Here is a 13266-nt window from a genome sequence, read left to right as displayed (position 1 = left end):
AAATGCGGATCCAAGGGAGGCTATAGCCCACCTTGACGCTCAGATGTACACTGGATAAAATGGGCTTCAATCCTGCTTTACACTGGATAAAGCAGCAAACTATCGTTTGGCCTCTCCCTTGATCATATCCTGTAAATGAAATGAAATCTTTAAGTTTTACGTCCAACGTTTATGCCGGTTAGGCTAAAGGAGACGGTGATGATGAGAGATAAGTAAAACTGGTGGAATGAAAAAAGGGGAAGGAAACCCGAAAAAACCAAGAGCACGGTGTTTGTCCACCACAAAGTCCACACGGCGAAAGCTGCGATCGAACCAGGGACCTCAAACACGGAGGTAAACGCTCTACCACTGAGCCACCGCGCCCTTGATCATATCCTGTATCCGCCACTGTATATACTGGGTATTTCAAAACAACACTGACAACGTTGGCGAGGTGATTCCTGACACCAAGGCAAGACAAAAAGTATAGAGCAACCTGTGTGCACAAATGCTTTCTTTCGGAGTTATAGGCTGCCGAAAACATGAAAAATGAACTTTAAAGGTCCACAGCTTCAAAACTATGGAACCTACCGTAGTCAGGTCAAGACTTCACTTAGAAACTAGTATATGCCCTATCCAAATATCCTGCGATACTACCATAACAATTTTTATAGAGGTACAGTAGGACGTCGATAGTCCTAACGTCAAAAATCCGAACGCGGTCCCTAGAAGCTTTTTACATTTTGTCTTAACGCTAGCGATAAACAAACAATAGTGTGTCCGTCAACGTTGTGTGAAGTCAGTGTTTTTACAAAAGTTCATTCATATGTAATTGTTTCTCATACATATTTTTATTTTTATTTTCTCTTAGGCCTATAAGTTTAAGTGTGTACGAGTAGTTTCTTCAGAAATATTGAATGTACCTGTAAGTAGCCTTACGTACGATATTGTAATTACTGTATGTAATGAATAACCACTGTATCGATAGAAGAGCATACCCTTCAGTACATGTAAGCCTGAATGGCATTTTCTTGGTCATTTTCGAAAATCCGAACAATTTGAAAATCCGAACTACCTGTGGTCCAAATTAGTTCGGATTTTTGACTTCCTACTGTAGTTGGTGAGTAGCCTACTTCAGATTATATGCCCGTAGCAATATTTCCAATATATATTTTGTTATTCCCTACATACTAATTGTCATTATCTTCCTTTACTATTTACTTTATATTAATTAATAATTCTTTTTTGCTGTAAATTGTACACGGTAATACACACACATTAATTAATTCGTTATCACAATATGTAGTATTAAATTGAATTATTTACTTATTAAATTATTTATATCTCTATATTTTAATTCATGTTATAACTCTCTTCCAGGTTCCAAAATATCTCTAAATACAGGGTGTCCGAGAAGTCCTTCCCTGATTACAGAAATTGATAACTCAGGCTAGAAATAAGATAGAAATATGAAACTGGTGTTGAATTGTTTACAAACTATAAAAGTTTTTGTCTGTGTTAGGTTGTTCTGTTTTACCAATTCTCAATTTTGTTTGTTTTAGGTTTGTAGTACGTAAGTAAGAAGCCCAAGAAGCTATGCCAACCAACCAGGAGAAGGCACAGTGTGTTCTGTGGTACCATGAGACACGATCACCAACCACGGTGCAGAGACAGTTCCAGACAACATTTGGGAGGACTCCACCTGATGTCAAGAGCATTAAAGCCTGGTATGAGAAGTTCAAGAACACAGAGTCGGTTGCTGACCTTCCGAGGTCTGGTCAACCAAGAACCTCAGCAGACACGGTGGAGGCTGTGCGAGTCTTTTCTGAGAAGTCCTAAGAAATCGGTGCGCAGGGCCTCACGTGAATTACAGATGCCAAAAAGCTCTATCCATGACATTTTACACAAACGTTTATTGTTTCGTGCTTACAAAGTGCAACTCGTTCAGCCCTTGTTGCCCGACGACGGTACATGTCGATATGACTTTGCGGTCGAAATGCTATCACGTATTGAGGACGATAATGGTTATCTCAGACGAATTGCCTTTTCCGACGAAGCGACATTCTTTGTCAGTGGAGTAGTGAATCGCCATAATATACGCATTTGGGATTCAGAACCCCCCCCAGGGAGGTCAGGGAGTTCACCAGAGGCAGTCCAAAGGTGAATGTTTCGTGCGCGTTATTGCACGATCGAATTATCGGGCCATTCTTCTTCGCTGAGAATACCATCACATCTGCAGTGTACCTGGATATGATTGCCTGCTGTATGATGTTCCTCATCTGCTTCAGTATCGCCCCGATGTCGTTTTTCAGCAAGACGGTGCGCCACCTCATTGGGGTTTGGACGTCCGTGCCTATCTCGATAGGACATTTCCTGGGCAATGGATTGGTCGTGATGGACCAACAGCTTGGCCTCCACGCTCTCCTGACATAACCCCATTAGACTTCTTTTTATGGGGTTATGTCAAGGATGAGGTCTACCGAACACGTGTACCAGATCTTGAAACCCTGCAGCAACGAAAAACTACAGTCGTTGCATCGATCCCTCCAGTGATGTTGGCTAATGTGTGGATGGAAATTGAATATCGCCTAGATGTGCTACGTGCTACCAAGGGTGCTCATGTGGAAGTGTACTGATGTGACCAAAACTTTTATAGTTTGTAAACAATTCAACACCAGTTTCATATTTCTATCGTATTTCTAGCCTGAGTTATCAATTTTTGTAACCAGGGAAGGACTTCTCGGACACCCTATATTACGCCTACATTACGTTAATAGATAGTGTGCCAACCATTTAGTAACAAGCCATGATGATGTATAGGGTGTCACATGAAGAACTTAATTTTGAAATGGCCCATTTAGTAACAAGCCATGACGATGTATAAGGTGTCACATGAAGAACGTAACTTTTGAAATGGCCCAATTACTAACAAGCCATGATGATGTATAAGGTGTCACATGAAGAACGTAACTTTTGAAATGGCCCATTTAGTAACAAGCCATGATGATGTATAAGGTGTCACATGAAGAACGTAACTTTTGAAATGGCCCATTTAGTAACAGGCCATGATGATGTATAGGGTGTCACATGAAGAACGTAACTATTGAAATGGCCCATTTAGTAACAAGCCATGATGATGTATAAGGTGTCACATGAAGAACGTAACTTTTGAAATGGCCCAATTACTAACAAGCCATGATGATGTATAAGGTGTCACATGAAGAACGTAACTTTTGAAATGACCCATTTAGTAACAAGCCATGATGATGTATAAGGTGTCACATGAAGAACGTAACTTTTGAAATGGCCCATTTAGTAACAAGCCATGACGATGTATAGGGTGTCACATGAAGAACGTAACTATTGAAATGGCCCATTTAGTAACAAGCCATGATGATGTATAGGGTGTCACATGAAGAACGTAACTATTGAAATGGCCCATTTAGTAACAAGCCATGATGATGTATAGGGTGTCACATGAAGAACGTAACTTTTGAAATGGCCCATTTAGTAACAAGCCATGATGATGTATAAGGTGTCACATGAAGAACGTAACTTTTGAAATGGCCCATTTAGTAACAAGCCATAATGATGTATAAGGTGTCACATGAAGAACGTAACTATTGAAATGGCCCATTTAGTAACAAGCCATGATGATGTATAAGGTGTCACATGAAGAACGTAACTTTTGAAATGGCCCAATTACTAACAAGCCATGATGATGTATAAGGTGTCACATGAAGAACGTAACTTTTGAAATGGCCCAATTACTAACAAGCCATGATGATGTATAAGGTGTCACATGAAGAACGTAACTTTTGAAATGGCCCATTTAGTAACAAGCCATGATGATGTATAGTGTGTCACATGAAGAACGTAACTTTTAAAATGGCCCATTTAGTAACAAGCCATGATGATGTATAGGGTGTCACATGAAGAACGTAACTTTTGAAATGGCCCATTTAGTAACAAGCCATGATGATGTATAGGGTGTCACATGAAGAACGTAACTTTTGAAATGGCCCATTTAGTAACAAGCCATGATGATGTATAGGGTGTCACATGAAGAACGTAACTTTTGAAATGGCCCATTTAGTAACAAGCCATGATGATGTATAGGGTGTCACATGAAGAACATAACTTTTGAAATGGCCCATTTAGTAACAAGCCATGATGATGTATAGGGTGTCACATGAAGAACGTAACTTTTGAAATGGCCCATTTAGTAACAAGCCATGATGATGTATAGGGTGTCACATGAAGAACGTAACTTTTGAAATGGCCCATTTAGTAACAAGCCATGATGATGTATAGGGTGTCACATGAAGAACGTAACTTTTGAAATGGCCCATTTAGTAACAAGCCATGATGATGTATAGAGCGTCACATGAAGAACGTAACTTTTAAAATGGCCCATTTAGTAACAAGCCATGATGATGTATAGAGTGTCACATGAAGAACGTAACTTTTGAAATGGCCCATTTAGTAACAAGTCATGATGATGTATAGGGTGTCACATGAAGAACGTAACTTTTGAAATGGCCCAATTACTAACAAGCCATGATGATGTATAAGGTGTCACATGAAGAACGTAACTTTTGAAATGGCCCATTTAGTAACAAGCCATGATGATGTATAAGGTGTCACATGAAGAACGTAACTTTTGAAATGGCCCATTTAGTAACAAGCCATGACGATGTATAGGGTGTCACATGAAGAACGTAACTATTGAAATGGCCCATTTAGTAACAAGCCATGATGATGTATAGGGTGTCACATGAAGAACGTAACTTTTGAAATGGCCCATTTAGTAACAAGCCATGATGATGTATAAGGTGTCACATGAAGAACGTAACTTTTGAAATGGCCCATTTAGTAACAAGCCATAATGATGTATAAGGTGTCACATGAAGAACGTAACTATTGAAATGGCCCATTTAGTAACAAGCCATGATGATGTATAAGGTGTCACATGAAGAACGTAACTTTTGAAATGGCCCAATTACTAACAAGCCATGATGATGTATAAGGTGTCACATGAAGAACGTAACTTTTGAAATGGCCCAATTACTAACAAGCCATGATGATGTATAGTGTGTCACATGAAGAACGTAACTTTTGAAATGGCCCATTTAGTAACAAGCCATAATGATGTATAAGGTGTCACATGAAGAACGTAACTTTTGAAATGGCCCATTTAGTAACAAGCCATGACGATGTATAGGGTGTCACATGAAGAACGTAACTATTGAAATGGCCCATTTAGTAACAAGCCATGATGATGTATAGGGTGTCACATGAAGAACGTAACTTTTGAAATGGCCCATTTAGTAACAAGCCATGATGATGTATAAGGTGTCACATGAAGAACGTAACTTTTGAAATGGCCCATTTAGTAACAAGCCATAATGATGTATAAGGTGTCACATGAAGAACGTAACTATTGAAATGGCCCATTTAGTAACAAGCCATGATGATGTATAGGGTGTCACATGAAGAACGTAACTTTTGAAATGGCCCATTTAGTAACAAGCCATGATGATGTATAAGGTGTCACATGAAGAACGTAACTTTTGAAATGGCCCATTTAGTAACAAGCCATAATGATGTATAAGGTGTCACATGAAGAACGTAACTATTGAAATGGCCCATTTAGTAACAAGCCATGATGATGTATAAGGTGTCACATGAAGAACGTAACTTTTGAAATGGCCCAATTACTAACAAGCCATGATGATGTATAGGGTGTCACATGAAGAACGTAACTTTTGAAATGGCCCATTTAGTAACAAGCCATGATGATGTATAGGGTGTCACATGAAGAACATAACTTTTGAAATGGCCCATTTAGTAACAAGCCATGATGATGTATAGGGTGTCACATGAAGAACGTAACTTTTGAAATGGCCCATTTAGTAACAAGCCATGATGATGTATAGGGTGTCACATGAAGAACGTAACTTTTGAAATGGCCCATTTAGTAACAAGCCATGATGATGTATAAGGTGTCACATGAAGAACGTAACTTTTGAAATGGCCCAATTAGTAACAAGCCATGATGATGTATAAGGTGTCACATGAAGAACGTAACTTTTGAAATGGCCCAATTAGTAACAAGCCATGATGATGTATAAGGTGTCACATGAAGAACGTAACTTTTGAAATGGCCCATTTAGTAACAAGCCATGATGATGTATAAGGTGTCACATGAAGAACGTAACTTTTGAAATGGCCCATTTAGTAACAAGCCATGATGATGTATAAGGTGTCACATGAAGAACGTAACTTTTGAAATGGCCCATTTAGTAACAAGCCATGATGATGTATAAGGTGTCACATGAAGAACGTAACTTTTGAAATGGCCCAATTAGTAACAAGCCATGATGATGTATAAGGTGTCACATGAAGAACGTAACTTTTGAAATGGCCCATTTAGTAACAAGCCATGATGATGTATAGGTGTCACATGAAGAACGTAACTTTTGAAATGGCCCAATTAGTAACAAGCCATGATGATGTATAAGGTGTCACATGAAGAAAGTAACTTTTGAAATGGTGTCACATGAAGAACGTAAACTTTTGAAAAGGCCCAATTAGTAACAAGCCATGATGATGTATAAGGTGTCACATGAAGAACGTAACTTTTGAAAATAAGGTGTCACATGAAGAACGTAATTTTTGAAATGGCCCAATTAGTAACAAGCCATGATGATGTATAAGGTGTCACATGAAGAACGTAACTTTTGAAATGGCCCATTTAGTAACAAGCCATGATGATGTATAAGGTGTCACATGAAGAACGTAACTTTTGAAATGGCACAATTAGTAACAAGCCATGATGATGTATAAGGTGTCACATGAAGAACGTAACTTTTGAAATGGCCCATTTAGTAACAAGCCATGATGATGTATAAGGTGTCACATGAAGAACGTAACTTTTGAAATGGCCCAATTAGTAACAAGCCATGATGATGTATAAGGTGTCACATGAAGAACGTAACTTTTGAAATGGCCCATTTAGTAACAAGCCATGATGATGTATAAGGTGTCACATGAAGAACGTATTTTTTGAAATGGCCCATTTAGTAACAAGCCATGATGATGTATAGGGTGTCACATGAAGAACTTAATTTTGAAATGTCCCAATTAGTAACACGCCATGATGATGTATAGGGTGTCACATGAAGAACTTACCTTTTGAAATGGCCCATTTAGTAACAAGCCATAATGATGTATAGGGTGTCACATGAAGAACGTAACATTTGAAATGGCCGCTATTTCTATTCTAGTAAGTTGGCAGCACTGAACGTTATACGATTATCATTTGTTGTATTTTTTGTCAGTAGCCACTGAGCACCGAATAGCGCATGAGCCTCATCTGCTTTCTGTACTGGGAGGAATGGGGTGCTTCACGACATTTGTAACAAGTTTTCACTATGACAATACGCGTTCCCTCCTGAAGCGCTCCATTCCTCCCAGTAGAGAAAGCAAATGAGGCTCATGGGCCATTCAGTGCTTAGTGGCTACTGACAAAAAAAAATACAACAAATAATAATCGTGTAACGTTCAGTGCTGCCAACTTACTGAAATAGAAATGACGGACATTTCAAAAGTGGCTTTCTTTATGGAACATCCTTCTATTTTTCTACCTTTCATTGCGCTTAATGCAGATATATGTAAGTAAATACGTAACCGTGTTTCCAATTGCTAAGACATGCTTTATACTGTTATTTCCTTAAGCATGTTAAAAACTTAAATAAGCATATATATATATTGTATACTGAATTTTAAATTATTGGTGGTTTTATGGCGTAGGAATAATTCCCTAGTTCAAGCTTATTACAGATTAGACATTTTATTGTTGTAAGACATGGCTAAAATCCCAAAACACAATTCAAAAGTAGACAAAACAGAATTGATTATGGAAGCAACATAATCAGGCTCTTATCTATTTTATTGACGTAAGACTAAGACGTTTACTATATATAGAAACCTCCAAATTTGTAGAGAACCGTCTATAATTATATTTTTGCTTTGTTTCAATAACAAAATATGGTTTAATTAACATATTTCATTACCTTTTTGTTTACTATTTACATAACGTTTATCAGTGTAGATGATTACATAATATATATTTTAGTAAAATTTTTACATGTTTTCGTTTCCCAGTCATGTTCAATTTTTATGTGATACTTTCAGCCCTACATACATTGGTTTTCTTATTTTTCAATAGTGAAAATTATGGAAACTGGTTGAAAATTAATTTTCAATTACACAAAACATGCTTAATTATAATATTATAAACAAATTTTTAGTTAATCTGTTGCCGCAAAGTCACTGAGTGAGCAGCGGCACATAACAAGATGGCAAAGAAACACTCAGTATTAATAGGTTATAAAGTGACGTGTTCATTCATTTGTGAACACCCTGTGCAGTATTTATATAATTCTTTAATGAAACGTTGGTCACGCAATTAGTGTCATATTAGTTCTGTACTAAGGAGGGTATACTTGTTGGTATTCGGAGTCTGCTCGGAGTTCATCTAATATTTTGATTTGTGTACGATTATCTAATATAACCTTAATACCTCGAGTGAGAAAAATAAATATTGCAACTACAGAAACCTAGAAGTGCACATGCGTAGTCTGTAAAACTGAAAATATGAAATACGAAATTCGAAATGTTTTCTTACATCCTGGTTTGACATCAAACAACATATAAATAGTTACGAAATCGAATTATAATTAACTTATTCATTTTAGAGGAATGTATTTACTTGGGGAATAAATAGAATTCAATTAATATTAGAGACAATAGAAGGATTATGTTGTAATCACTGGCGCAAATCCCAGGGAGATGAGGGGGACATGTCCCATCCAATCTTTGAACTGAGGGGGATTGTCTCCCCCAATAATCCGATTTGAAATGTACTTTTTGGGAAGAAATGATTTGTGTCCGACTGCCAGAAAGGAAAGTGAGATGAAATTGATGTCCCCCGGAATAATACTAAAATCTGCCCGCCTCCCAATGTTGAAGACAACGCTGCTCCCATGATCCTCTACAGCATATTTTTTCAACTTCATAAATATTTTCATCATTGCTTAAAAAAATCGGTTAATTCGTTTGGTGAGGTGAAAGGAAGAAAAACAGGTAATTAATTGCCTTTGTATTCTCATAATATAAGAGACCCGCGTTCGATTCCAGCGGGAGCTCATGTGATTCGAATTCCACGTTAATCAGTAGGTCCCGTCCCACATAGCTACGCTGCTGAAAGGGACGTCAAACTCAAAATATACTCAACTCACATAATGTATTTTGGCTAAACCAGGATACTCTTTACTCTAAAATTCATATAAATATATATCCAACACCAGAATATAAATGACACTTCTTATATACTAACAGAAAGAAAAACAAAATATAACAACTTGGCAAAATCTTCTCTGTTCATCTCACCCACAAATAAGTCAATAAAAAGAAAAAAAAAACAATGAAACAAAAGTTATTCTAACTGAGCAAATGCATAAACGTAGCGAGGCTGGGCGGCTGGATTAAAAGTAACTCTACTCAATTTCTCTCAGAAAAAAATAAACTACGCTGTACTCGTTGCTCAAAATGAATCGTTATTATGTTCAACTCAATGGGATTTATCTTTTAAAAATCTCTAATCACCTGACTTGTCTATCAAAACTGTTATCTATCGAAAATATTTAGAAATTTGGGATCGTTACAACGGCCTAACCTTTCCAGTGTCTTCATCATGCGCCGGTGGTCACATGTAAAATATTTGAAGATTTTAGGATCTTACAGCATCTATCACCATGTGCCGGTGGGCACATGTAAAATATTTGAAGATTTTAGGATCTTACAGCATCTATCACCATGTGCCGGTGGGCACATGTAAAATATTTGAAGATTTTAGGATCTTACAGCATCTATCACCATGTGCCGGTGGGCACATGTAAAATATTTGGAGATTTGAGATCGTACAGCATCTACCACTATGTGCCGATGCTCTGCCATCAGTTGTAGCTCAGAATACTTATTAAATGAACGCAACAAAACAGGGATGAAACTGATGCACAACACGGTACTTAACTGTAAATTATGGATGAATTTAAATTAAATTCAAATGTTTTAATTTGGAAAAATGACTAGTTGGGGAAATAGGTGAGAGAGAGAGAGAGGGAAAGGTTTTAACTAAGATAAAGGAATTAGCACTAGCCTGATATTCCAACGAGGCTTATGTCGTCCTGGTCATCTGGAACGATGAATGTCTTTCTCTGGAGGAGCCTGGATAAACTGGAGTCAGTCAACATCTGGATCTCTATCCTGTTGGTCTGCAAGGGGCGTCGAGTTCTCTCTTGACAATACATCTTTACGATGATGTTCTCCTACACCTTCATTCTATTAGTTTCAACTTAAGCTCGATGTATCTGCGGTGATAAACCAACAGAATGGTATTCTTGAGTTATGGAGCTGGTTGTTCTCGAATGATGCGATCCGCTTCTTTCGTCGATCCTGTACCTATCCTAACTGTGTGTCAAATACCCCTTGTCGATGTGTCCTCCGTGATTTTGTCTGACTGTAAAGTGATGACTTTGGCGATCAATGAACAGGGAAGTATCAGGCTGTGCGTAAGGTATGAGGAAAATGAAGAAGGAAACTAGTCCTGTTTATTGACAATTTCGAAAGTGACAATCAACAAATAACTCAAACTGTCTGGCAATGTACAAAATTAATAAAAGTTTTGTTCCGATAGTTTTTAAAGTGTTCATAGTTCTGTCGTTGATAAATGCAATTTAATAAAATAATTGAATTTAGCGAATTAAGTTAAGAGTTTACTCAATTATCACATAGTCACTGCACATCTAATACAGAGCTACTTCACACTAATTAGAAATTCTGAAAACTCTTCTCATAACTATCCGTTAATCAAACCATTAGTATGTCGCTAATCATACTTGAGAAAGATTCTGCATAAGACCCACTGGATCTAGCAGTCAAACGCCTCGGTCCTCTATAATGAAATGACTGCATGCAATTCTTCCAACGAGTTTGGATAATCCTGCGGAGTAGTTGTGTCTCACTTTCCTCGTTATAAAAATCGTTGTTAAGTTCACGAATGTGTTTCTAAATACTGAAGTTAGTATCACGATTTAGTCAAGCTCTTAACACAAAACAGAAAATGACTCTGTATAGGGCTCCAGGACTTCATCAAGTGATTAGCAACAGAACACGTACAGGTGAATATGAAGTCTAGACTAAATATGCAACAATTTTCAGAAGAGAACCTTGGGCCACATCAAATACTGCCAGATGAAGTATAATGTAAAATGAATCGTGGTATTGAATTTTGAGCTATATAAGAAGTCAGTGTGTAAAAAGTGAAGCTGAAGGCTCAATTACCTGGAAAAGGTTTCATGAAAGTGCTGTATCTTTTCGAAACCCGTATTTATTTCTACTGGTAAAGATATATCTCGTCTCTCGTTTCGCCATAAAGTTTCTGTTCGACTCGTCTCGGAGGCAACACTAGTAATTTGTGAAGAGAAAGAGGTTCCGAAACAGTTTATTAACGATGTGTTCAAGATATTGATATAATTATGGTGTTTTGGCTGTGTAATGTATTTCTCTGTGAAAAGTGTCATTAAATATTGTTTCGATCAATAAGTAAAGTGTATGGGACGCATAAATCTTAATCAGACTCGACCCTAGCCATAGGAACTAAATACACTGTTCTGATTGGTTGGAGTTATCCGTTTCTCTCCACGTAGCATACATGTAGAAGGAATCAAACTCCAGATGCTGTCGGTCCTCATAGCCGAGCATGCTAGTAAGAGAACTAGTAATGTAAATTGCTTTTGGCGTGGGTTCAAACCTTCCCCAAAGAATACATCTTTTAATTTAAAAAAAAAAATCATGACACTTGAACCATTAAAACAAGATGAAAATCATATTCATTTACCCTTGTACGTAATATAATGCATAAATTGTGCTTTTTCCACCATTTACTTATAGATTTTTGATAGCCCTTATAAACAATGACGTCATAAACCAACAGGAGAATAAGAAGTGAAGCCGTCGCGAATCGAGGGGTTGTACGGGGTAATGGGGAGTTAGAGAAGGGGAGATGCATGAGGCACAAGAAAGGGGAAAGGTAGGCATACGTTTCCTTTGCACGCACAGCTTAATTGATAAAAATAAATGACTTACTTACGGTACGTAACATAGCTGAGCGAGCGTCAGCGAGCGAAGCGGGTTAAAAGCCCCGCATTGCTCGTTCTGTTCCACCTTGACCACCATGATACCTAGTCTAGCCATAAATATTGTCACAAAATTTTGGCTTTGACTGTAGAACCTGTTGTGCAGGTGGCAAGGTACAATTTAGCTCAAGGTCAGCCCTGGCCAGTGTGTGTCGAACAGGGAAAGAGAACGGATGGATCTGCTTCGCTTAAGCATGGAATGGAGTAAGTACAAAAATAGAATTGAAGTGTTTGCCTTGCATACGGGTGGAAATTCACCAAGTGAGATTTTCAAACTGCTGAAACTTCTGAAAATCAGCAAAAGATTTGTTTACCACACAATCCAGCGTTTTACTGAGACCGGCAGTGTACGTGGCCGGCAAAGGGATGGTCGTCCTCGCAGTGTGAGAACAGTGGCAGCTGTTAAAGCAGTGGCTGCTCATGTGCGGCGAAATCCACTCCGGAAGCAGAAGATCATGGCACGGGAGCTCAACATGGCCCCAAGATCACTGTCCAGGTTACTTTCTGAAGACCTGAAGGTCAGAGCTTATCGGCAGAGCACGGAGCATTTCTTGACACCACAACTGAAGCAGCAGAGGAAACTGAAAGTAAGACAACTCCTACAGCGGTACGCCAACAATGGACATCGGCAAATCCTCTTTGCCGACGAGAAAATCTTTTCCATTGAAGAGAGCTTTAACCGCCAAAATGGTATGATATATGCAGCAGGCTCTTGAGAAGCTCGTGAGAAAGTTCCTAAGGTTCAGAGAGGTCATCACCCCTCCTCAGTCATGGTTTGGTGGCGGGTGAGCTATGAAGGCCACACCAGATTTCACATTTGTGAGCAAGGTGTAAAAACAAGTGCCAGGGTATATTTGGAAACTGTTCTGGAGCCTATTGTGAATGACTTGAGTGACACCATTTTTAACAATGATCACTGGACCTTCCAGCAGGATTCTGCGCTAGCTCATAAGGCAAGGATGACACAACAGTGGTTGGAGGCCAATGTATCAGATTTCATCTCCAGTGCTGAGTGGCCTTCTGG

General features: G+C 38.3%; 1 protein-coding gene across 1 annotated transcript; it reads left to right on the top strand.

Moving 5' to 3' along the window:
- Positions 1–12436: 12436 nt before the first annotated feature.
- Positions 12437–12958, top strand: LOC145671740 (uncharacterized). The gene has a single exon (XM_081740943.1). It carries the CDS (start codon positions 12437–12439, stop codon positions 12956–12958), a length of 522 nt encoding a protein of 173 aa, XP_081597069.1.
- Positions 12959–13266: the final 308 nt, after the last annotated feature.

Source organism: Thermobia domestica, chromosome 15 (genome assembly GCF_964235325.1).
Source record: "Thermobia domestica chromosome 15, izTheDome1.hap1.1, whole genome shotgun sequence".
Taxonomy (NCBI): Eukaryota; Metazoa; Arthropoda; class Insecta; order Zygentoma; family Lepismatidae; genus Thermobia; species Thermobia domestica.
Note: the sequence above shows the minus strand (reverse complement) of the source record. Positions and strands in the feature narration are given on the sequence as shown.

Bases quoted from the DNA above. Each gene is read 5' to 3' on its own strand.
- LOC145671740 (XM_081740943.1), top strand. From the start codon at position 12,437: ATGGAATGGAGTAAGTACAAAAATAGAATTGAAGTGTTTGCCTTGCAT.